We start from the raw sequence: 27,265 nt of genomic DNA, 5'->3' as shown, positions 1-27,265 counted from the left end.
TCCCAGCCCCGGGGTCAACCACAGCCCTGATGCGGCCCTCAATGAAATTGAGTTTGACACCCCTGCTCTTATTTGTCCTCTCCCCTCCTCCTTCTCCTCCCCTTGCAACTTCATTTCCTTAATTTTCAACAGTGTACAGATAGTCCTCAACGTATGATGCCAATTGAGCCCAACATTTCTGTTGCTAATTGAGACACTTGTGAGTTTTGTCTAAACTTATTAAGTGAATTTTGCCCCATTGAACTTGTTGCTACAGTTGATAAGTGAACTGCTGCAGTTGTTAAGTTATAATAACACAGTTAAATGAATCTGGCTTCCCCATTGACTTTGCTTGTCAGAAGGTTGCAAAAGGGGATCATAGGACACTGCAATCATCAGCTGCCAAGCAGCTGTAACTTTGAACGACCAATGAATTGTTCTTAAGTCAAGGACTGCCTGTATGTCTTCACCATTTCATTCCCTTTGCCTTTTCTTTCACCCGGTATTTTTTCAGGCTCAGCGATCTGCCTTTTTTGCTGCTCCTTCATGCCTTTGTTGTAGGCTTCCATCCCTTTTTCTAAAAGCAAACGTAGGAATCTAGGTGTCATCTTTACATTTGGAAGTAGCTTTTCGTTTTGCAGGTAGCATTTACGACTGGTCAGAGATGGAAGTGGGAGAAGCATAGCACAGGCATATCTCCATTTTTACTTTGCTGCACTTCTCTTACAGCCTACTACCAAGATACCAGGGCTTTATAAATGTCTTGCTCATAGATACAACTTTAAAGCAGCAGGAGAATACAGCAAAGGAGAGTAAATCTTACAACCAATGATAGTAAGAACTTTCTGACAAAATTTATTGGTCAAGAGAATGAACTATTAAGAAATATTAACAGTGACAGACAAAATTCAGAATTCAGTGAGATCTAAGCTCTTAACAAAAACATGAATTTTAAACAATGCATGTTTGTGATCAGGTAAAGGTCAATCTTAGCTGAGCTCCATCTGAAAGTCTTAATCTGTAATTTCTGGTACTAAGCTTACTTGAACATTCTACTTATATTATCAAAGAGCTTTGCACTGTATATTTGCAGGAGAAAAGTTGCTGGAATCCTTGCAAAATGCAGCTCCTGTTAATTGAGACTAAAAATAGGTCCTCATGTGTCTCATCACTATCACTTTAATTAAGCTAGCACTCCCACAAAGGAGTGGGATTTTGTTAAAACCAATAAGTCGTCTTCTTATTTACGTATCAGGCAACATGTTCTTAGTAGAAACTCCAGTCTATTAAGGAAATTTATGAACTGGGGGAAAAACAATGATACACTAAATTCTGACATTGGGAGAAGTGTAGCACAGGGATCTTTCCTTACCTTGCTTAAACCCCTCGTGGTTTTATACATTTCAGCCTTACAATCAGTGCTCTAATTTGTCCTCTCCCCTCCTCCTTCTCCTTCCCTAATGCCACTTCATTTCCTTAGTTTCCAACAGTGTACAGAAAGTCCTCAACCTATGATGCCAATTGAGCCCAACATTTCTGCTGCTAATTGAGACACTTGTGAGTTTTTTCTAAACTTACTAAGTGAATTTTGTCCCATTTAAGAATCTTTGTTGCTACAGTTGATAAGTGAACTGCTGCAGTTCACTTTTTTTAATTGCAATCAAAATCCAGCTGCAGTAGAAACTAAGAAAAGACATTATATGTCACTAAGCCAACAATCAGAAGCCTGTTAGTATCTTTTCATTGGGTAATATGAAGTTGAGGATTACCCGTATAAATGACCATCAGGTCTGTTGCAATTAAGAATCAATAAAATGTAATTAAACATTGCAATATCCATTTTGTGGGTTAAAAAAGTGAATGCTTTGTATTCAGTTATTATATATAATTTTTGTTTTATATGTAATTTATGTTGGTATTTTAAATCCTTCCATTCCCGTTGTGCTGCTTTATCATGGTGGAGAGTGTTCCAGGAAAAGATGACTGAAAAACATCTGGAATCCATGCTAAATGTATATATAATTAGCAGGCTCACCTCAGAAATAAAGGTCATCCCATCTGCCCAGCCAAACTAAACAGACACCTATAATGGGCAGCAGCAATATACGAAGATGCTGGAACAAAATGATGACTTAAGTGCAATGACAAAAACATCAATTCAAATTGCATGGGAGAAAGACATGCCTTATTGTGTATGCCACTCTTGTATTTTTACAAAGAAAACCCTAAGGCAGGAAATATAAATGACTGACAACATAGCGCCAGATGATGCCTCAAGTTGGGTGGCACTCAACATGCTACTGAGCTGAAAACCTTTTGAAGTATTAATTGTGTTTACGAAGTGGCTAAATTAAAACCTTTGGTATATCTAGTTAATATTGCCATACAGGAAAAGTAAATCTGAAGCTGAACAGATAGAATTACAATAGGAATATAGAATGTAAGAGGCACGAATATGGAAAAGCTACACAATGAAAAATGAAGTGTAACAACTACCATGTTTCCCCGAAAATAAGACCCTGTCTTATATTTTTTTGAAGCCTGAAATAAGGCCTTGGCCTTATTTTTGGGAGGAGCTTATTATTTTGGGGCACAATTTGTGGATGGAAAGTGGGGAGGGGGAGAAGCGAGGGGCAGGAAGCCCTGCCATGCCCGGCAAGAGAAGAGACAGCAAGAATCACGGCTGCAAAAGTACCAGGAGGCCCCACGCCTCTCGCGCCCCATTCAAGAACAGTCTTACCTCAATCAGTTGCCAAAAGCTTGGCCCCGATTGAGGCTCCCTGGGGTGGAGGGTCTTGTGGGGAAAGCCCTTTTACGCAAGCCAGCATCTCTTTCAGGTGGGCAGGAAGCTCCCTCCTACCATGCAGCCGGCTAGTTGAGAATCAGGCAGTCCTGGGAACCACTCCCTGGCTGGAAATGGAACTCCAGCAGGAAGGCGTCTCCTTTGGGCTACTGAGTGCCAGACTGAAGCCTACTTAGTGCTGCAGGTGCCAGACTACAATCCTGGGTCTGGTGGGTGCTGCAGCTCTCAGACCAGCTGTGGACAGAGCTGGCACGAGAGTTGCAGTGGTCATCAGGGCCAGGCCCCCAAAAGCGCCTGGCTCAGCGTAGCTGTAGCACGGCCCCTGCAGCACTGAATAGATGTACAGGCTGGCACTCAGCAGTCCAAATATTTGACAATGCAGGCCAGCACCTATCGGGCGCCTTTTACCTGCTTCATCTCCCTCTCGCTGGCTGTGTGTGTGAGCAACAGAGAGAGAAAAAGAAAAATAGTGGAGGGGAATCAGGAAGATCAGGTAGACGAGATGCCGGGGGATGAGGGTGGCTGCCGTCACCTGCCACGAGCGAAACACCAGGTGGAAGTACCCACTGTGCAGGGGTGGCTGAGTCTGCACTACACAGCTGGCCGGGGAAGGCACAGTTTCCCGAGTGTGAGCCTTTCCTGGTTGCTGGACACCAGCCCCTCCCTGCTCTCTGCTTCCAAGCAGGGAGGCTGTCCTTGGCGGGTAGAGCAGTGGCTTCCTCCTCCCCGAAGGCCCACCCCGCTTAAAGGCCTAGCACGGTGCTTCCCCTAGCTCACCCCTGCTCCCCTTCGGCCACCCCTCTCCAAGCGCTCCGATCGCGCAGCCTCCCTGTCCCTCGAGCTAAGCCGGCCAAGAGGCACACACAAATTCACTCACAGCAGCAAGCTGAAGTCATCCAAAGCCTCGCTGCTTTCAGTTGTTGCTTCCCTGGTCCAAGGGTCCTGCAGCACGCCCATTCGGTTAGGGAGGATATGTCCTTTTCTGGCCAGTCGCTGCTTTGGAGACATGTCACAGCATTCTCTCTCTCTCTCTCTCTCACACACACACACACACACCATTCTTTCTTTGGGATCGCAACACGACGTCCCTTCCAGAATTGCAAGGCTGTGTTGTGTCTCGTCCAATCTCACCTCAGCCGGGGCCTTCTTATCTGCTTCCGAACACGGAAGAAGAAATACCTCCAGCCCCCAGCCCTGGCTCCATACCCAGACAGGCTGAAGAAGAAGAAATACCTCCAGCCCCCAGCTCTGGCTCCATGCCCAGGCAAATGAAGCAACTAGACCCCTCCCCCTCCTCCACAGCATGTGAGCCTGAGGAAGGTTTATTACCAACAGCTGCCGACTGGAGTGACCCTCGTGTCAGAAGACTTGATAGGCAGAGGCAACAGAAGGAAGGGAGGGGCAGGCCTGGATAAGTGCTGAGTCATGGAGCCACACCCCATGGCCTATATAAAGGATCTGCTTTCTGGCATTCTCTGAGTCAGGCAAAGTCTAAACATATCTTGCTGAAGTCACTTTCTGGTCTCCTGCCTGCCTTGAGGACTTTGCTAGGACTTTGGCAGAGCTGCAGAGGCACACCTGATTCGGATTTCCCCGACCCGGCCGTCAGCGGAGGAGTGGGACACGACAGGCTGAAGGCTTCGGATGGAGTATTTGGGGGATGTGTGTCTGTGCTGCAATCCCAAGTAAAGAAAGATTGGCAGGAAAAGGGGAAGGAGGCCGGTAGCTGGGGTGGTGCCCTGGATATCTGGGCCGAATTGCACAGCCCTCGTTGGCTCAGCGGGCAACAATTAAGGGGCTGAACCTCTAGGTGGTGACCGGGAAGAGAAGGGCTGCCTCCTGTGCTGGCCATGCCAACCTCTTCACTAGGGCTTATTTTGGGGAGAGGGCATAAATTTATACCCACTCCAAAAATCAGGCTTGGCCTTATTTTCGGGACATGTCCTATTTTTGGGAAAACATGGTACAAATTAACATATTAGGCATCAGCAAAGTGAGATGGTCTACGATCAAACACTTTGTCAGAAGATCACATTATTTAGTACTCAGGATATGAAAAACAAAGAAGAAACAGAGTTGTTTTTATAGTTAGGAAGAGGATAGCAAAGACATTAGTTACCTACAATGCAATCAATGACCCAAGATTATTGTAATTATAGACCGTGGACAACCATTTAATATATCAGTGGTTCAAGTTTATGCACTAACCACAATACAGAAGAGGAGGTTGTTAAGTTCAATGTGAAATCAACAGGACATGCAAATAAGATGCACTGTTTATGATTAGAGACTGGGATGCAAAAATCAGAAATATTAATAAGGAAAACATAATTGGATTATATAGCTCAGGAAACCAAAATGAAGGAGACTAGCCTATAAATTTTTGCCACTTTTATTGTTAAATGTATTCATGAATAAGTCAAGAATTTTAGGTTCCAGCAGGAGGTGGTTGCTGCTGGGTGTGAGAGGATGTGCTAGTGGCTGCTGTGGTACAAGCTGCAGGAGGGCATGCTGGGTAGGATGCTGTGGGTGGGTGCACAGACTATGAGATCCATGGAAACTTGTACTTTTTAGCCAGGCTCCTCAGGAGAAAAAGTGATAGGGTTGACTTACAGCACAGGTGTCAAACTTGCGGCATCACGTTGCCGTCACATGAAGTTTTTCAACATTTTTCCCCTTCAGGGAGCTGGGGTGGGCATGGCCTGCATGTGACACATCTGGCCTGCGGGCTGCCAGTTTGACATTTCTGACTTACAGGAACAATTGCAACCTTCCCTGCCAGCTTCCCCATTGTCTTTGCTTGTGGAAAGTTGGCAGGTAAGGTTGCCACCTTTGTGGTGGTGATCACATGTGAAATGGTGATCACATGCCTGCAGGACACTGCTAACTGAAAAAATGAGACTAAAATTAAATACAGAGTCCACCAAATATGACCCGGTATAGTAACCAGCCTTAGAATTAGCAAAGAAGATTAAGAGGTAGGTAGCTTCTACCTTTTAGGATCAGCCATCAATACTAAAGGAACAAGCAGTCAAGTTGGTCTTTGAAAAAGCAGGATGTCTCAAAAGTACTGACAGCTTTGAACTCTGGTGTTGGAGAAGACTCATGAGAATACTGTGCACAGCCAAGAAAACAAACCAATGGAATATTGGACAAATCAGCCCACAATTCTCACTTGAGGCACAAATGATCAAGCTCAAATTATTCTTCCTTGAACACATTATGTGAAGATCTAGTTCTCTTATGTTAGCAAAGCGGGGGGAAAAGGATAACCAGCAGCAAGTGGATAGACTCAATTACAATAGCAAGAGTTGAAGGACCAGGTTATCAGATCATAATGATTTATGTAGTTGCCAAGAGTTGAAAACAACTTGATGCCATCTTATCAATTAATCAATCCCCATCATCACACATAAACATGCAACCACATATAATCAGAAAAAAAGAATCTTAATATAGAGGCACACATATTTATGCACTGGATGAAGGTAATGACAAGGCTGAGACCGAGGGAGGGGTCAAGCATGTTATCAGTCTCGAGTATCTTTGCACCCACAAGAGATCTAAATCCAGCCCACCCTGATTTTCCATTGATTCTTATCTACCTATCTAACCATTAGTAGTTCAAATTCCTGTTGAGTGTCAGCATGCAACAAACCTGTGTTCATTTGAACCACTTTGACTCCTGATTTCCTTTTTTTAAAAACAAATTTTTATTGGTTTTTAAATTCCTCCCCCTCCACACAGACACAATTCATGAACAGAGTACTGACCTTATCTTATACAATTCAAACAATTCAGATATATTTTTCTTAGTTACAATTTTTGCCAAAATATTCTTTTTTTTATTCATAGTTTTTTTATTCCTTTCCTAATATTTCCTTGCTCATTTTATTAAATCACATTTTTTCGCCCTCCATTTCTCCATTTTTATTCATATTCATTCTCTTTCATTCCTCTTTTTTTAACTATTTCAATTTTTAATTCTTCAAATATTTTTGGGGTTGTCTTTTCTCATTTCCTTTTCACAGCAATCTTTCCTTCTCTTTACACTCCTTTCCTTCCCTCCTGTCTTGGTCAATATCTCTAATGTCCAGACATCCCCAATTCTCTCACTTATTACACATATTTTTCAAGCCTCCTCTCCTATATTTTAAACCTTAACATTGTCTTCATCTTATTCCATTTATATCATACAATTAGTACAACTTTCCACCTCTTATTTTGTTAATATTTCTATTCAAAATTCAATAATTATTTTCTTCCAACAATATACATCATTTACTAACATTTTAATTTTATTCCCTTTTACATCTTAAATTTCAGTCATTTTCATTTATAAACCATGCCATTCCAAGTTTCCTCTGCTGGATTTTCCATTCTTTTGTAAATTAAATTTATTTCTTAATTATCAACTTTAATTTTTTCTCATTCCACGCATTATCCAACACAAAAAAGAAAAAGAAAAAGAAAAAGAGGAAGCAAATATATCACTTTAATTTCTTTTCTTTTATTCATTTTTCTCCTACTTCTAATCATTTTCTTTCAGTCTCTCCCAGAGCCCATTTCTTAATATTTTTCTCCCCTTCTTTCATTTTCTTCTTCCTCCCCTTCTTATTCCCTCTTTTCCACTTTTCTCTGACTTTTTCTCTTTTGATGTCCCCCCTCAATTTTTCTCTATTTCCTCTTCTTCTCTTTAATCTTTCACTGCTAAACCCAGTGTAATCATGTTTTTTTCCACTGTCCTTTTAATTTTTTTAATTTTCCTTCTCAATCTTTTTTTTGTTTTTCCCACTCTTTATTAAAATTTCTTTCCCTCTCTCCATTTTTATTTTTTCACTGTCAATCCCAATATGATCGTCTGTATTATCCTCACTAATTTCTTTTCCAGCATTATGTCTCATAATTTCCTCATCTTCTCTTTTTTTTATTTTTAAGCCATAATTCTGCTTGTTTGTTTCCATTAATAGACTCTCAGACCATCAAAAGCATCTCCCATAATTCCTCCCAATTCTCCATATTTCCAATACAAGGAGAGACTTTTTAAATTTGTTTATCTTAATTTGTTATAGTCTAAATTCCAATTTATTGCTTTAAACTTAACCCAAATTCAAGTCCATATATCTCTTTTCTTCTTTGTTTCTGGAAGAGTCCAATTCCGATATATCTTTAAACTGTTCCAGTCTGAGTCTCTATCAGTTCACTCCCCCTTTTTCTTTTACAATCTCATGACAGCTGTTCAAACAATGCTTTCTCCTGATTTCCCACAGTGATCTGAATAATGTGATAATTTCTTTCCTCCAGCAGATGTCTCTTTCCGATTCACAAATACTTCAGCAACAAAGTATCCCTTGTTAATCCACAAAGTTTATTATTTCTTGTCTTAGTTCTTTTATTAGCAAACAATGTTTTCTTTCAATTTTCTGTTCCTTTTAGTATTTAATCTCTTCCAAAGTCAAATCAAAGTTCAGATGGAAAGTCCTTTTCGGGGTTTAATTACCAAGTTCCATTTTACTTTTATTTCCTTCTATTTATACTTCCACATGCCAATTTAGCTGCTGATTCAAATTGAAGACTCTTTTAAGCTTTAATAATTTTTCTTCTTACCTATATGTTGGCAAATCACTTTTCCGGTAAGAATACTCCATTCAATCACCTCTCCTGCTCCAATCTTTTGGTGTGGCCCCTCCAACTTGTGACAGCTCTAATGGCTGTCTTCCCATGCCGCAGAGTCGGAGGCTAATGTCGATGCTCCAGGGAATTTGCCACTTCCCTGTTTGCGCCGATCCATGCCTCCCTTCTTCACTCTCTCTCCAAGACATCTATGGTCCATAAAAGACTATGGTCCATAAAGGACCACCAAAATGGCTGGGATATCGGCGTTCCTCCAGAGCCCCAGGGAATCACCGTCCCGCAGTGGCGTTGGCCATGCCCCCTCTCGACTCCTGATTGAGTGTTTGACATCATTGCATTAAGTTCTAATGCATCTAAATCCTTTTCAGATGTGCTCCTGAGCCAGATTTGTATATGCCTTTCTTACCTAAATCCATAACTTTATACTTCTCATGAAATGATAAATTCCATTCTATTTGTTTCTCCTGGTGTTTTTAAGCTATCTTTCTGAATTTTTCCCCTCTCCTACCAAATATTGGCCACTCCTTGTAGCTCTGTTAATCTGCTACTGAAACAAAATTATCAATGCAGATACTTAAGTTATACAGTACTAGTATGAGCCAATATTACATATCTCTGATGTCTTAGCAGTTCATTAAATAACCCATATACTACTTCACTGCAAAAGCTCTACAGTCCTTGAGTTATGACCGTAATGGAGTCTATTTATCATGATTGTAACCATAAAATGGGTCAGTCACATGTCTGACTTGATTTTATGATTTTTTTTTCTGGCAGTTAACTGAATGTCACAGTCGTTAAGTAAACCTATGATTTGCTATGAAGTGTTTTACTGAAAACTGAAAGTAAACACAGGGTTTCAACAAAATCATCATAAAATACAGTCACAGGACCGCAGCTGTAAATGTAGCCGGTGCTGAGTGTCAAATGTGGTTACATGATTGGGAGAGACAACCATTGCAATTTTAAATCTGGGTTGTAAGTACCCCCATGTAGGTGTGTCAGAATTTTGAATGGTCCATTAAGCAACCTGTCATAAATGAAGGATTACCTATAGCAGCGGTCACCAACCGGTGGTCCGCGAGAAAATTTTGGTGGTCCATGGAGAAATCTTTGTATTTTTACCGATACACCCTGGAGGAGGAGCTGCGGCGCAAGCGGGCCGAAGCAGTGATTGCAATGGCTGAAAGATGTGGGAGCGAAGCACTACTTGCACTTGCGCAACATCAGCATTCCGCCTCGGTATATTGGCCCAGCCGGTGGCACAAAGCAGCCTTTGTCTCCTGCCACTTGGGATTCAGAGTGGTAAATGGTGACTGGTCCGTGGAGCAGCCGGATTTTGCTCTCTATTGCAGACACCAGATCGGCCCCCTGCAAGCTCTCATCTCTCAAGGAGCGCTCGCTGAAGCGGTGCGGGAAACTTTGGCCGGGCTCCTAGAGAGACGAGAGCTTGCAGGGTGTTGGGCTGGCATCCACAATGGAGAACAAAATCCGGCTGCTCCCCTGATCAGACGCCATTTACAGCTTCGAGTCCCAAGCAGCAGGATACGAGGGCTGCTTTGCTCCACCGGCTGGGCAAATATACCAAGGTGGAATGCTGATGCCGTGCAAAATGAAATAGAGAAAAAGAGACAGAATGAAAGCGAGAGAATAAGAAAGAGAATGTGAGAGAGAGAAAGAGAGAGAGAGAATCAGAGAGTGAGAGAGAATGAGAGAATCAGAATGAGAGAATGAGAGACAAAGAAAGAGAATATGAGAGAATGAGAGAGAGAGAGAATGAGAGAGAGAGCACTGCCTTCTTGGAAGAAGTGCGGGGGGAGCTGAGGGGCGATGTCTTGCATTAAGTATCGACCCCCCCCACCTCAATTTTGCAAAGTCTGCGCAGCAGGCAGCGGTCCTTCCTAGTGCACCTTGTTTTTTCTGAGCACTCCGCCCCCCACCTTACTTCTGCCCACCTCCTCCTCCTTTTTCTCCTCTCAGAATCTCTGGGCTGCTTACTCAGCCGGAGGGAAAACTCAAAGGGCACTCTGCTGCCCAGCTTGCCCGCCTCCCCGGGGATGTCGCCTGGGGGGTGGCGCTCTCTTCGCAGCTCTTGCTCGAAGCCGCCTGACTTTGAAAGGGACGTGCGGAGAATCAAAGAGAATCAGAGAGTGAGAGAGACAGAATGAGAGAGACAGAATGAAATAGAATCAGAGAAAGAGAGAATGAGTAGGGGAGAGATAGAGAAAGAGACAATGAGTGGGAGAGAGAGGGGAGGTGGGAGAAAGAGAGAGGAGGGACAGTGCCTGAAGGACCCCATCCCGTCACTAAGAGTCCTGGTCCTTCAGCAAGCAGTGATCTGGATTCGTATTAGTGGTCCGCAGGATTTAAAATTATGAACTTGGTGGTCCCTGAGGTCCAAAAGGTTGGGGACCCCTGACCTATAGTATAGCTCAGGGGTGTCAAACCCAGTTGCATCGAAGGCCGTATCATAACGTGTCGGGATTGGTTTTGCACTTGCAGGGCCGGGGTGGGTGTGGCCTGCATGGGCATATTTGGCCCGCAGGCCACACATTTGAGATGCCTGGTATAGATGAACGTAATATCATTATCAGAATAAATATTGTACATTATTTCAGGGTATTTAATGAAGTCAGATGTCTGACAAAAAACTTAAAAAGTTCTTCTTTGAAATGGTAATATAGTCAGACTAATTTCATGCTGTATAATTATATTGGTCTATTTCATCTGATCTGAAGAAAAGAATGTCAACCTAAAACCCACCAATGGATCTAATATTCTGTTACCATAATTCTGTAATCAAATTATTGCTTTTGATCAGAGATAAACAACATATATAATCCAAGCAACCGCTAGCAAAATAGTAATGTAAAGGAATGCAAGCGTGAATTTATGTGTGAAGAGGGTAAGAGGATCTTACCCAAGGTATTAAGCAGTCTGAGAAATTTTTGGGGGGGGAGTGTGTAAAACAAAAGGGATATTTTATTCTAGAGGACAGCTAGTTATATGGTTCTAGAAAGGTTCTATTCTACAGTGAGAAACAAACTTATAAATTTGCTCTTCAATAAATGAGTGTTTTCTGGCTGGCCATCTCTACCACAGCTATTTTGTGAGTCTCCAAATTCCAAATTTGAGACCAGCATAAAAATGTTGAAGATCTACATAATATAGCCAGTTCTGTATATTTAACAATAGCTTATCATGTACAATTGATTATGGTTAAAATGGTATCAACTGTCTCAATTCTTTTCTTTAACAATTTTCTAAACTATTTATGCAAACGTTAATTAGAATTTGATTTATTCGTGGACATGACTGGCTGTACAAAAATTATGTTTGTCTATAGAATTTATTGAATAACTTGAGAGCTTTATAGACAAGCAAGATAAAAGTATTGTAAATAAACAAGTCACCAATAGTAGTGTGAAAGCCACAAACTACAATAACGCTTTGTACTATAATCCTGAATAGCTGGAAGTGCACCAAAAATGTTTTAATAAGCCAAAGATAAACTCAATTTTATTTTTGATACAACTGTTCTCATTTTACTTTTTTGCCTTTAAATAGGCTGCTTCTCTAAAATCTAACTATAGAAAGGATTGATTCAAAACTATTTTTTAGATGAAATACATATTCACATGCCCTTGATTGAAGATTATTTCTGATAAAAATGTACCAATTATTGTAAGTAAGCAGTTTGGGGAGAGATGCCTTGCCATTTGAGAGAAATATTTGACCAAAGTGATTTTTAAAAAAATCTTTCTGTGAAACACAAAGCAACAGTTCTAGTACTACAGCCAATATGTTATCTCAATAAAAGGTGCTATTGTCTAAAGCTATCTAAACACCATTGTCATATGCACAATAGCTGCTCTGTTACAGCTCATGTACTATTTCATCTCTGATTTGTTGAAATATCAGCTTTACTAGTTCAGTTTTCTTTTCAGAACCGAAGTTTTATAAAAAGGAAAAGAGGTAGAAAACCTCAAGAAGGGATAATCACTATAGAGGAAATATGGATTTCTATCTAAGCTTCCCCCCCTCAATCATATTAAAGAACTTGGGGCTTTTCAAAGTGCAATATATTGTGAGAATACAATATATTTTGCTGTTGTGTTAATGGTGACATTGTGTGCTTGCAACAGATGGTATTATCGATACATCAAATAGAGGAAAAAAATACAAAAAAAATGGTTAGCAGATTTTCAAGCAAATTGTTGCAAATATTCTACCACCCAGACAATGGAAGTCAGCAGTATAATTCAATAATTTTAATATAGCAAAGTTCTAATTAGCTAAAATGAAGTCTTTGCCTCCAAGATATAAGAGCTGCAATAGAGGGATTAGACACATTTTACTGCTGTAGGCAACATATCAAGTTACCGCTACAAACAGAGCAAACATTAGGTCTCCACCTGCAGCTCAGAACTGATAACTCAGGAATACAATATGTTTCTAGGCGTACACTCTGAAAACAAAAACACTATACTTCTGCTTTTCAAGAACCCACTGGGCTTATTATCCTCACCAGAATCTAGGTCCTTTAACAAGATAATGGCAGCTTCTCTTTTTATGTACAATATAGATCTTTAGTGAAGAACAAGTTATTGGCTGCCCTTTTTTTTTTTACATTTATATCCCGCCCTTCTCCGAAGACTCAGGGCGGCTTACAGTGTGTAAGGCAATAGTCTCATTCTATTTGTATATTTACAAAGTCAACTTATTGCCCCCCCAACAATCTGGGTCCTCATTTTACCTACCTTATAAAGGATGGAAGGCTGAGTCAACCTTGGACCTGGTGGGGCTTGAACCTGCAATAATTGCAGGCAGCTGGTTTTAATAACAGGCTTCTTATAGCCTTGAGCCACCACGGCCCTTGCCTTTCTACAAATCAGAAAATCTGAAGGGCAATATTGCCTATATTACTATTGATATGGCCAGACTAAAAAAAAACCAAGATTTAAAACCTGCAAATATTTTATAATTTAGACATTCATTATCTTGCTACCAAAGGCTGTGCAAATGTAACACAACCTGAATATTATTTGCTACAAATAAACCATTTGGAAATACGAGTGATTTCAACTATTTCAGAAAAACTAAAATCATTTACAAAAATCATTTAAAAAGGAAATGAATTTGTGTAAAGGTTTTGTAATAAGAACAACTCATCCAACATGAAGAAATATTTCCAGTTATAAACAGGATATTTAATCAAATTTAAAAGTACTGCTGTATCCTAAACTGCCATGAAAAACATTGTGTGCTTCATTTTAATCATTATACAGACTGAATTATTTTGTACATGTGGATATTTCAACATACAGTGAAAAATACTTCTAACAAAAGTATTCCTCTTGAATTTCCTAGGCATGGTTGTATTGTAATTGGAAGACAAAATACCACACTTGTTTCCTGTCCTGTCATGAGTAGCCAGACTGAGGATCTTCTTCCTTGCTGAAATCTCACAACAAACTCTGGCTATAAGGGCCAGAGTATATTCTTTGGAAGACAAGTACTGATATTTCAAGATATTACTGTGGTGCTCAGCAACCTATTTATTTCCTCTGCTGATATAGCATGTAGGTATTTCTCTTCCTATGTTGTTATTTGTATGGCCTCTCTCTAAAGGCCTTTCCACCTTGACATAGGTGTTGCTAATACTTTCCATATGTGCATTGCTATATTCTTACCAGGGGAAAGAGTGGCTCTTCACCATAAGCTTGATGAAGGAAATGGTCAATCAGTTTGTCCTTCATTAAGTCTGGTGACCAGAATTATATTTTTAAAGATAACAAACAAAACATTCAAGGCATAAATAAAAAACAAATAATCAAATAATCAATAAAATTAGTGGTTTGGTTGTTTTTTTTTACAAAAAACTGCCTGTACAATAAACCCAAATGACCTGAAAATGTAATTAGGAAAATATAAAAAATGTAGCCATGCATTTTTATAAAATGGGCAAATGCATCAATTCTTCCAATTTCCCCTTCGCCTTAAGGGATTGTTCTGAATTCTCCTTCAAGAATGGTTGTTGGAAGTGGGTTAAAATGTACTAGAATTAATACTATTCTAAAAAGAATGGCTCTTTGGTTTAATTGCTATTGATCCAAACAAGGGTGACCAGATACTGGGGGGGGGGAACCCTCTAATGAGGGCTGACAAATCTGATTGCCATTCTGTTCCCTTATTTTCTCAATTAAGCTGGATTGGAACCAGTCATCCTTCCTCCAAAAACCTCATAAAGTGAATTGGTCTCTTCCTCAATATCTTCCTATTCAAGATTTTCGTCATATATTTCCTCCATCTTTCTAATTACTTAAATAAGACAAAAATATGCAAAAGAAGATTCAGTCACTGCTCAGGAATTTTCTATGAATCATTCTAGGCAGTTCAAAACCTCAATCAAATCATGGATTCAGCCATTTATTATGTAACTTTTTAAAAATAAAACACAAATGCATTGTGAACTTAAATATGGCAATGTATATTCCCATAACAATAAATAATTTTCAAACAATCATTAAACTGTTTACAGCTTTCCAAGAAATTTTTGTGGATTTTATTTTTTTCTCTTAAAAGAAAATGACAAAAAAGTAAATTAAATATACTGAATTGCTCCCTTGTCTTCTAGTCCTGCACATATTCATTCATAATGCTCCTTTTGCATAATTAAGAAATTTTTAATTTTGAAGTTCTAATCCTATATGTGTTTTCCCGGAAATAATTTCGTTCAATATCTCAGATCTAATTTCAGTGTAGATTTTACTTGGGAGACAAAATATAAATAAGTGATTTGCAAATTTCAGAATTCTTAAGACAAAAAGCTGAAGAAAATTTACATACCTAACAGAATAATCTAGACCCATCTTAGTATATTGACTCAGAAGGTGTAACAGGTATATGAGTAGAACTGCGGAGTATTTTAATCTGAGCATACATGGCAGTTATCATACCACGGCTTTCTTTAAATATATTACTAAGAGGTACAGACTATGGATTTAAAGCATGTTTGCCTGCTTCAAATCCATTTACTGCACAGCTTTGTATATGAAAATTCCTGAGAGTGCATTTAATATTTGTCCTATTTAGGAACCACCCATCTCTCTCACAGACAGACTCTGGGCAATATACAGTAAAATATTAAACACTTTTAAAAAGTGTATAAAATTGAAAATTTAAAAACAATGAAGAGATGTTAAGAATTAAGAGGCAGGGGGAGGACTTTGCAGGTTGGGTTGCAACCAAACCCCATGGCTGCATGTTCATCTGGATGCCCCAAGCAAGGGCACAGAACCATGTTATTACGACTTTACCGAACAAGGCAAACCAGCCCAATTCTTGATGCATTATAACAGTTGTTGCTAGGCTAATAGAGTAGCTAGTTTATTTGCACTGGCCATTTCCAAAGAAACTGTATTTGTACTTGGGTTGCATAAATGTGCCAAGGGGTTTTCCCCCCCTCCCCGAAGATGCTTAGAAGCATTGTATACTTTGATTAAAGTATTAACTTTGCACAAAAGCTATACTAAACAGATCTTATTTTAGAGAGAAAATTAAAATAAACTTACAGTAAATCTCCAATCTTGGGCAGTTGCCATGTAAGATGCAGGTGTATCTATTAAATTTGATGTTAATACTTTATTCTTTCAATCAAAGTGCTAAAAGATACTATATGCAACTCACAATACTATGCACCGTTTTACCTGAAATAATTTTGTATGCCATTAATGAAGTTGCTGCAAAAAGTTTCATCAGTTATTTTTCCCGAAGTAATACTTATAGATCATTTGCTAAGCAAGCTTGGAAATGCCTTAGAGATTTGTTTGAGTCTAGGCCACATGTTTCTGTTTTACAAAGTTTCAAAATTATTGTATTCTGAGCTCACTTGAGAGATTGATTCTAGGCCCAAAATATGATGATCATGGAGCTGAAGTGAAGAGTAATTTCTAGTACACATTATTTCTGGTCTTTTCAGATAAGAAAATCTGAAATGATGCATTAATCTGCTAGCACTACCAATAATTCTTATTTCTACATCTTTCCATTTGTCACAGAATTGACAAATTTAGTTAAAGGATCACCTAAAACAAGGATAATTATATTCCAGCCTTGGAAATGATTCCCACTAGTTTGGACAATTAGAAATGCAACACAAATTATCTCAAGGGAATTAAGACATTTATATATCTGACATAGTCAAATTTCTCATAAGGCAGCAAATCTTTAGCACCTCTTTCTAGAGGTAATCCACACTCTTTATATAAGAGTATACAGATAGTCCTTAGTGACTGTTCAAAATTAGGATGGTGCTTAAAAAAACAACTTACTAAACAGTCCTTACATTAACAACTTTTGTAGTATCTATTTCACTTGCTCAATCATGCATACCAAGATGTCCTCAAAGAAAAAGAAAAAAAACCAAGTTCAGTAGTAAGCAGCAGAGGAAAACTGAAGTAAAATCATAGGCACAGTTGCAATCATATAATTTTCACTTAGCAAACGCTCTGCTTAACAACCAAGTTGCTAGTCTCAATTGCAGTCCTAAACGAGGACTATCTGTACCACCATTAGTGGCAGTCTTTTTCCTGATTAATCAGCCTATAACTGCAAAAATTATCTTGATATTCATCAAAGAGATCTGAGAACTATCAAAATTATTTGATCTACTGCTTCTTTGATAAATCAATACATTCATTTTTATAAAAACTGTCAAAAGTTGGCAAAAGTATGCCATTAGGTTTGTTTTTAAATGTCTCACAATTAGGTTCTAATATAGGAACCATTAGCAGTCATACTATTACAACACTTTGGGGCAGACTCCAGATCCTTGAACTGTATGCCATATAGGCCAGCGTTAGTTGGGAATTTGCCAAACATTTTGGAAAGCCACAGTCCAAAATACATAAACAGGTTGTTATGTAGTATACATACCTACAAAACCACTACAGGAAATAAATCAATATTACTTTCCTAAATATATTACAACATTTAGAATTATATGCTGGCATGAAAACCAGAGTAGAATTAAATCATTGTCTTAAAAGTGAATCTTAACACTCAATAATTAATTCATGGATTCATATCCAGCAGTAACTGGGTTTTGTTTTTTGAAAACAATAAGATGTAATAGTGTGCCTATTTGTTCACTGTTGATACAAAAATCTGTTTACAATAATTAGTAAACTTGCAACACTAAGAACAAGTACACAAGTATGTACTGTATTAATGTGTGCATTTGAGAAGATTGCTAAAATATATTAATGGAAAAAATGTGAAGTATAATGCCTTTCCTTTGACATATGAAATCTATCAAGCAAGGTTAAGAGTTCTGAGTGTCCCAAAGAATAATGAGGAAGTCATTAGAATTACTTCCCCAATGCATTTATTTGGATGAGAAAACATTAATATAGCTATTTTGTATTAACTCTTTAAAAAAATCAGAAATGCAGAAATATCCACTTGATGTTCAATTACTAAAATATAGTATAAACTACAATTAAAATTAGAAAACAGACACATACCACAAAGGCACAGATAAGGAAAAAAAGCCAATGAATGCAAGTCAAATTTGGATCTGGACCTACAAATAATAAGTGAAAGCACGCTCTTTCCAGAGCCTCTTTTTACCAATGCTCAACTACTTCAGCAACTGAGTAGTATTTCATTTTATTTTAACTTTAAGTTTTCTATATTACTACAGAGTAAGAGGAAACCTTTTCTCTCCTTCATAAATAAAAAAACATAGTTTTAGACTAATTTAGTCAATTATTTTCATCAGATTTTTTTTTTACAATGTCTTCTGCTTTTTTCACATTCATTCAAACATGGTTCTTCTTGCATAACATACATTTACTGTATCTGCAAAGTCTCCTTGCTAAGCAAAGCATTGACAATCTTTAATGCTTTCTTTTTGGTATGAACACCATACGCTTATTTTAACAAACTGATGACTCATAGCATATTAAATAATTTCAAAAGATTTCGGCTAACTACAAAAAAATACCCATCCCAAAGAAGATTTTTAGTAGAAGCACACACTCTATTATTCAAAGTATTTCTTTTCCAAAAGATTCTAACAAGAAGTTAGTAGCATCTTTATTTCTGTCTTAAGAGATACATCCTCTTTCTGGCATCCCACAACTTTATTTTCACAATTGTTAATCATCACTGAAATGCTATGGCAAGACAGTAAACAGCCTAGAACAAGTTTAGAGTTGCGTTGTACACCTGAGAGCACTGTGTACAGGTCCTGGCTCCACCCGAAGGAAACAAGAGAGATGAGGATGATGAAACAACGTTCATTATAAGAAAATGACATTATCTGCAAATGTGAAACAAAAGCTTCTGAAAGGAGGACATCGGAAAATCTATATTAATTAATGCTTGCAGGAAAAAAAGGAGGTTGACAAGAAGGCCTCAAAGTTCTCCTAGTAGCAGTATCTCTTCCTTTTTATACACTTTTTTTCAAGGCAACTTGCCCAATCTAAACCACAATTTTTTTTCACTTCTGTCCCCATTCTTATCCTTGCTTTGAGGAAGAATATAACGGTCTGATGGGGGGGGAGGTGTCTCTCTCTCTCACACACACACAAATACTTCGGAGCCATTTTATTTTTTAAATAATTTATAATCTAATCTTATTACCCAAAGAGTAATTACTCCACGGGAATATGTATATACAGAACAAAGTAAAAAAAAAATAACCCCCGCCCGTTCTACAGGAAGCTAAAAATACAATAAATTTAAAGGACGCCGGTGAAACCTCCACTTCTCAAGACGCAAAGGCTCCTGCTTGCAGGGAGTAAGGGGAAAAGCATACGGGAAAGACGTGGGGGGGGGGAGGGAAACACGATCCTCGGGATATTTACTCGTCCTTCCCGGGCCCCTCTCCCCGCAACCTTTTCCGAGCCCCTCTGCCCGAGAGGCGTCCGGCGCCTCCCCATCTTCCAACTCCGACGCGCTCTCCTTCTTCATCCCCCCTTAAAGAGGAAAGGAGGGCGAGCCACCAAGTCCCACCAGCCCTCAGAGAAACCCGCTCGCATTCAACGTTCCGCTTCCCGAGACAAGCCCACCCCCACCCCCAACGCCCCACTCGTGAGTCTGGAGCACCGGCGTTTAGGCCGGAAGCGCTGCGTTCTCCCTTCAACCGTCGGCTCACGAGTGGGGCTCCACCACAGCCTCCCCTTTCCGTCGCTCCCCTCCCCTCCTCTCCCCAGCATGAAGGAGAGCAGCAGCGGCAGATTCCGCTAAGTCTCGCCAGGCGCTGCCTCTCCTCACCATGGACTCCCGCCTTCCCCTTCTGTATCCTCATCTGTCCCCCCCAAGACGGACCCCACCCGCCCAAACCCCGCCGCCAAGGAAGCCGCTTACCCAGAGGTTTTACTTATCGCCTCTACCGGCGCCGCTGCAACTGCCGCTCTATCCTACAGCGGTGCTGGGGGAGAAAAAAAAAAAAAAAGCCTCGGCGGGAGGGCCGCCCTCGCATAAGCATTACAGCAGGGCCATAGGTGGCCATCTACGCCACTCTTAGGCGCGCCGACCGTCGGGTGCGTTGATTGGCCGAGGGTCCCGTAGGTCCAATTATTGGGGGTGGAGCTCGCTTGCCTCCAGTTGCAGAGCGGGTTTGACCAATAGAGGGAGAGGGAGCGAGAGGGGAACGGCGCGTTCTGCTGCGCCTGCCTCGCCTCGCCGTTATTTTACCGCTGCCGCCGCCGCCGCTCTTGTCTATGCATTAATAGCCCTTGGCCAATAAAAATCATCCAGGCTTCGCCCCGGCCTCGGCGGTGCGTTGCGCCGCGTTAATGTTTTCCGCTGAGCTCTGTTTGCGATGTATTGTTTTTGATTGGATTTTTCCACGCTCCTGACTTCCGTTTTTTGTTTTAAAAAAAAAAAGAAAGTTAAAAACTGGGTTCTTACGCACGAACGAGTTAACGTGGTGGGGTGGGGAGAGGGTTGCGGGCACAAAAATGGATTGTTCCGTGCGCCGTGAAACTAGTTAGCCGGGTTACTTTTCGGGACCTGTACACCGGACTCCTTGCCTTTTTATTTTTTTACATCATGGAGGTGGGGGTATTGCATGGACTGGGAGGTAGACAGTTCAAGTCTTTCTTGAGGCCTTTCGCAGTCTGCATGAAATCTTTAACAGATTAACAGTTGGAAGGAATCTTGTAGGTCATCTAGTCCAGGGGTCTCCAACCTTGGCAACTTTAAGACTTGTGGATTCCAACTCCCAGAATTGGAGTTGGAGTCCACAAGTCTTAAAAGTTGCCAAGGTTGGGAACCCCTGATCTAGTCCAGCCTCCCCAAGCAGGACGTCCTATACCATTAGGTAGTCCAGTCACTTCTTGAAAGCTTCCAGTGATGAAGCTTCCATCCAACTTCTGAAGGCAAGCTGTTCCATGGGGTTGATTGTTCTCACTATCAAAAAATTTCTCCTTATTTCTAGGTTTGTTATGTTAGTGGGCAATCTTTGTGGAGAACTCCCAAGTGCCAAGTTGCCGGGTTGTTTTTTGTTTTTTTTTAAGATAATTTGATTAAGTTTGTGCAAAACAGTGCATCTTAAGGTTACAGTTTTACTGCTGTTTCCAATAATCCTTGACAGGTTCCCAAAAGTCTTGTAATTAATTAATTTTGTATTTATGTTGTCATGTTTGTGTAGTGTATTTTGGAGGTGGTGCAGCTTTGAGAGCTGTATGTAATGAAATTTCATTTTAATGTATGCCGATTAGTGTACATTTAAAATAACAATAAAGTTATTCTAAGTCTTTAGTCTAAAAGTCGGTGGCAAAGCTGACAGAAGGATTAATTCATTTGTGATTGATAATGTTTCTAGCAACTTCCCACAAGCAATGTCGAGCCCTGGCCCAGGGCTCGGCATACCTGGGAGGGACGTGGCGGGAGCGACGAGAGAGATGGTGGCAGCGGGCCCACATCCGATGATGCCAAACAGCCGCGGTGTTCCCTGCCGACCATGCACCACCCAGGCGACTGATCCCGGCCGAATCTGTGCTGCCCAGCTGCTCGATCCCTGGCCCAATGACGCCACCCGGCTGTGGCGTTTCCCGCCAAACCTGAGCCACCCAGCTGTCCAATCCTGACTGATTCTGCACCACCCAACTGATTGGTCCCAGCAGCCTTCCGCAGCAGCCCCGCACCACCCACTGGGCCTTTCCTGGTGTTGAGGAGCCCATATGCTGCCAGATGGGTGTCAGCTCTGGCGAAGATTGTGGTGGCTGGACATACACTGCCCCAACACCGACATGAGCCACATGTTGGTTACCAGTGGCATGGGCAACTGGACAGACGGGATGGAGCCCAAAGACTCCCAGTGCTGACTTTACAAGGAACCTGTTGCCTACTCGTTACGTCCTGAGGCTACGGTCTGTGTGTAGAGATTAGAGCAGAGTTTTGCCGCATTCCCTGTGCGCATCCTGACCTGTAGAGGCCACCAACATTCGGCCCCTTCCCGAGCCACCAAACCTTGTGGGAACAGATCACTATGAGATAGACGGGATATTAGACTCACAGTTACACAGAGTTAAACTCCAATACCTGGTGCGGTGGAAGGTGTACCCCGCCACCAAAACATCATGGGCAGCAGAGTAGGACGTGAGAGCTGCACAACTGCTGCGGCGGTTCCACTGATGGTATCCCACCAAGCCGGGGGGGGGGGGGACATACATGCCATAATGCTGTATCTAATGCCTCTGTCTCCTGTCTTCCAGGTGGACCCCTGTGTGTGTCCTGGCTCCCTTTGTTCCTACCAGGTCCAGCCTAGTCCGGCTGAGAAGCAAAGTCTTTGCTTGTGGGAAGCTGGCAGGGAGCGGAGCATTGGCAATAGAGAAGCCAGAAGGGAAGGTCGCAGGTTGCTCAGTTAAGTCTCCCCCACCTGTGCAATGTCTCCAGCCTTTCATGCTATGCTGGAAACTCTTGCAACCCAACCAACTCCAACTCTTGCAACTCTCTCAACCCATGCTGCACTCCTGCATGCCCTCCCTGATCCACTCTGCACCTCACTTGCTCCCCATGTTCAGTCTGCTCACCCAGTCTGGCCCATGCAGCATCTCTTCATGCTCTTTCTGATCCATATTGCATTCCCACCTGCATGAGAGAAAGGTGCCAGACCTCTGTTCACCCCACACAACCTTCCCAACCTATGTTGCGTGCCTACATGAGGTCACAAGATGTGCCACGTGGGTCAGGAGGTTACACAAGAGGTGCCATGCAGATAAGTGGGTGAGCAAGAGACACTACGCAAGTTTGGGAGGATGTGTAGGTGTTGCAACTTGGGAGGATACAGGGTGATGTGCAAGAATGCAAAGGAAATGAGGTCTTAGAAGGCTGTACAGATGCACAAGTGTTAGGTAAACAAATATTTCTGAAATGATAACTTAATGGGTCTACTTAAAATTAGACAAATAAAAACTAATACAAACTACAAAAAATAATCAACTAAAAACAAGATAGTGGAGAAAGAAAAAAAACTAGAAAACGGAAAAATCACACACACACACACATATAAGAGGACGCGGTAGCTCAGTGGCTAAGACACTGATCTTGTCGATTGAAAGGCCGGCAGTTCAGCGATTCGAATTCCGAGTGCCACGGAACAGGGTAAGTTTCCATTACTTGTCCCAGGTTCTGCCAACCTAGCAGTTCGAAAGCACGTAAAAAATGCAAGTAGAAAAATAGGGACCACCTTTGTTGGGAAAGTAACAGCGTTCCGTGCGCCTTTGGCGTTTAGGTCATGCCGGCCACATGACCATGGAGACATCTTCGGACATTTATCATAACAGGTATAAACAACTTTAACAAATTATTATCTTATCTTAAAATACTACAAAATACAGCAAACAGTCTCCTCATGCCTATCTATAAAGAAATCTTTTAAAATCTTGCCACTTACCTTGATGAACGTATCTTTTCTTTTATGTACACTGAGAGCATATGCACCAAGACAAATTCCTTGTGTGTCCAATCACACTTGGCCAATAAAAAATTCTATTCTATTCTATTCTATTCTATTCTATTCTATTCTATTCTTAGTCCTGATCAGCAAAAATCCCACAAACGGTTATTGGAAACAACATCTAGTTTAACCTTGATCGAAAAAACCAATTTTATATCCTTTCCCTTTTAACAATCTTAGTCTTTCATCCTTTCAAATAATGTCTCAGAACTTTGGGTTGTTGTTTTTCTTTGACCCTTCTTACCAAGTCTTTTGAAACTTCCAACAGATTTCTTTCAAAATCCAACATCAGAAAATTAGCCAAGGAGTCTTCTGCTAAAGATATTGCAAACTGATATTCTGGAAGAATCAGATGACACTGTGGTTGAAAACAGCAGGATCCAGGTTGCTGAAAACTCTCCAGAGAAGGAAATATTGTGAGATTGCCCACACACACACTCTGGACAGCAGGAACCAAGAGTGTGCAGTCAGATTGCAAGCTGAGATCATGCTCATAGTTTTTAATGTACCTTATATGGATTCAAGGATTGACCAGTCCTCATTACTTAAACACTTTAAAACTAATTTTTTACTGTCTTACAAATGTTGAGAAACCTCTCGATGGTAAATCTTATCGTATTGACTGTCTGAAAGTTTCCTTCAATCTTGTAAGAAATGTTTTAAGGATGAGTTTAAGGATTTATAAAAAGGGTGGGGGGGTATGTAGCAAAAGGATGTTTAGTGTGTTGATTCATTCAAAGTGATTAAATGTGCAAATGGGCTTGAAATAAGATTTTGAAATTAAGTATAATATTTTCATGGAAAACTATACATGTTTTTTCATAGTTGGGGAAAAAAATAAGGGAATTTGAAGTTTGGATAGTAGAAGATATCAGAAGGAAATCAATCAGTCAATTTTAAGGATGTCTGCAATTATTCATACACTAGATGATGCTACAGAAAAGAAACAAATCTTCACTGGATAAGACTGAAATTGATTTAAATGACATACAAGCATTAAATCAGAAGAGTGATGGTATATCAAGTCACTTTATCTGATCAAGATTAAAATAGATATTTTGCTATTTCTGGAAATTATTTTTTATTTAGGATCACATGATGACATGTTAAAGGCTTTGTTTATAGATAAGGGATGAGATGTTGGAATTAGAATTCATTTGTTATATTTAAGTTTACCTGATTAAGGTTGAAACCGTTTTAGGTAGTCCCAGACTTATGACCATTTGTTCAGCAACTGTTCAAAGTTATGGTGGTGCCAAAGTTATGACCATTGCAGTGTGCCCACGGTCACACGATCACAATTCAAGTGCTTAGAAACCTGCTACTAACACTAACAACTGCAGAGATACTTCAGTTCTCCTCAATCTCCCCCCCCCCACAACATTCATCCCCTTTTGACCTCCTGTACTCCACTATCCATGCCACTCTAATTGACCTTTACTGCCTCTCACTGCCATGCCTGCCCCCCCCCCCTTGCAAGGCACTTGCTGATTGCAAAACCAGCTTTCTTTCCAAAGTTACGTATGGCAGTTTCCTTGTGAGACCGAAGGAAAATGGCGTGACATGGCCAGCAGCTGCCTTATGAAGGGTCAGGGTAGGCACACTCCTTCACCAGCAGGAATAGGGAAAGAGCAAAGTTTAGCTGGGGTAGAAGACCTTCAGAATGCAGGATGATATGAGTGGCTACACTGCTAACGCAATTTGAGCTTCCTGGGATGATGCAGCTTTGCGCCATGCCACCGGGGCTTTCTGTGCTTCTGGGGCAGCTGAGGTTTCCAGGGACGGCAGCAGTAGCTGCAGCTTCTGGGTGTGCTGTAGGTCAGGGGCTTCTTGCAAGCCCAGAGTTGCAGGGCTCCAAGAAGCCCATGAGCTGTTCTGGGGCTGCTTGCCATCCCGCAAGGTAGGGTGTAGGTCAGCCAAAAGGCAGGGACGGGGTGGGAGATAGGTAATTGGGGGAGTTGAAGAGGGAGCATTCCCTTACCAAGGGTCAGAGCTGGGAGGACAACACTGAGAATGCCTTCAATTGGGGTGGGTCCTTGGCTAACGACTGGCAAAATTTAGTTAATGATGGCTAAGGGGAGTGTCACTAAGTAATGTGGTCATGTGATATCAGGCATTACAATGGCATCGTTTAGCAATGGAAACTTCAGTTCCAGTTGCTCTCGTTAGCCAAGGAATATCTGTACACTGTTATTTCTGGTAACTTTTATTGGATTTTTACTAAGTTTGAGTGATGAGTTTGGGGTATTAGTTTAAAGATTTAAAAAAAATCTATGTACAAATAAAACTCTCATTACTGTAACCATTAACTAGGTGAAACAGTGCAACATGGCGCAAAATGTTTTTTAACCAAAGTACTTCAGATAAGCTAAGTTACAAAATGCATCCAAATTCCAAAACCCATGACTCCCAATTGTGACTGCTTCAGGGCTACTGGCTGCTGCTGCAGTCATGTGAACTTCATTTTCAGTATTCCATGATAGTTTCCTAGCCAGTCTTGCAATCCTTCGCTTCTTCCCCCAGCCAACAGCACCCTTCTACTTGCCTGCGAGAAAGGAGAAGGAAGGAAGGAAGGAAGGAAGGAAATGACAGAATGATAAAGAGGGAGGTAGTTGGAAGTTTCTCTTGCTGTCAATGTTTTTATCCACAAGTGATAATTTTGTTTCTCTGCTTCGATAAGAAATATGTCTGAAATGATGATCTAATTGGGCATGTTTAGTTAGATATAAATGTTAACTAAAGCATTTCAAGTGGTATTATTAGATTAAGTTTATAATCAATAGGTTATCTCTGATAATCCTCAGTGGGTTTTTTTTATTTATTTATTTACATTTATATCCCGCCCTTCTCCGAAGACTCAGGGCGGCTTACAGTGTATAAGGCAATAGTCTCATTCTATTTGTATATTTTACAAAGTCAACTTATTGCCCCCCCAACAATCTGGGTCCTCATTTTACCTACCTTATAAAGGATGGAAGGCTGAGTCAACCTTGGGCCGGGCCGGGCTTGAACCTGCAGTAATTGCAGGCTGCTGTGTTCTAATAACAGGCTTCTTACCAGCCTGAGCTATTACGGCCCTTTTGCTGGTTAGGAGGGAATGATCAAGCTTTAATTATTGTTTTGTAGAGAATGAAGTGAGATATGAGATTGCGTCACACTCGTGTCAGAAGCATCAATAACAATCCAGGTTGAAAGGATTAGCCAGTGACATCACTGTCACTGGATGCCCAGTTGGGGACTTCTTTCATGTCCCCAGCAGGTGCTGGAGCAAAGGACAGGAGCTTACCCCCACAAGGCAGCCCTTGGGTCTCGAATATAGTCTTGCTAACCTCCAACCCACCATCCTAATCATGGGAGCCACCATGCTCCTAGATATGGGATAAAACAGAGGTCTTCAAACTTGGCAGCTTTAAGACTTTTGGACTTCAACTCCCAGAATTCTCCAGCCAGCTGGCTGGAGAATTCAAGCTGGCTGGAGAATTCTGTGAGTTGAAGTCCACAAGTTTTAAAGCTGCCAGGTTTGAAGACCTCTGGGATAAAGGATTGTTATATTTTAAGAGATGGTGATAATTTGTCAAAGTTATCTTGCTGGGACAAAGGGGGGTGTTATTTCTTTATATATTTCTTCTCTTTTTATTAATTTTTTTCTTTTTTCTATGTCTATAGCCAGAATCTCATCTTGGAGTTTATATAGAAATACAACAATCACCTAAAGAAGAAATGCAAACATTTCCAATATTATTATTCAGGAAGCTATTCGTACAGACCAAGCTTAAATTCTTAGGAAACCCTTTGTTATTATGGATTAACAGTTGAGGTCAAATTTTAATAAAGCAATCCTTAACTGAAGCAGATCTTCAAAGACCCTCAGGGTT

General features: G+C 40.8%; 1 protein-coding gene across 4 annotated transcripts in view; it reads right to left on the bottom strand.

The window, feature by feature from the left end:
• Window positions 1–27,265, bottom strand: part of FAR1 (fatty acyl-CoA reductase 1) — a 69,029-nt gene that overhangs the window by 27,688 nt on the left and 14,076 nt on the right. For 2 of the 4 annotated variants that reach the window (XM_058160362.1, XM_058160370.1), the window contains exons 1-2: window positions 16,126–16,162; window positions 15,991–16,037 (exon numbers count right to left, since the gene is read on the bottom strand). The exons of 1 other annotated variant lie outside the window; for it this stretch is intronic. In XM_058160362.1, the coding sequence (XP_058016345.1) occupies window positions 15,991–16,037; window positions 16,126–16,147 (69 nt within the window). In that variant the 5' untranslated portion in view covers window positions 16,148–16,162. Of the gene's footprint in view, window positions 1–15,990; window positions 16,038–16,125; window positions 16,163–19,792; window positions 19,927–27,265 lie in introns of those variants that run through there. One more of the 4 variants, XM_058160385.1, reaches the window with a different exon arrangement.

Source organism: Ahaetulla prasina, chromosome 1 (genome assembly GCF_028640845.1).
Source record: "Ahaetulla prasina isolate Xishuangbanna chromosome 1, ASM2864084v1, whole genome shotgun sequence".
Lineage (NCBI taxonomy): Eukaryota > Metazoa > Chordata > Lepidosauria > Squamata > Colubridae > Ahaetulla > Ahaetulla prasina.
Note: the sequence above shows the minus strand (reverse complement) of the source record. Positions and strands in the feature narration are given on the sequence as shown.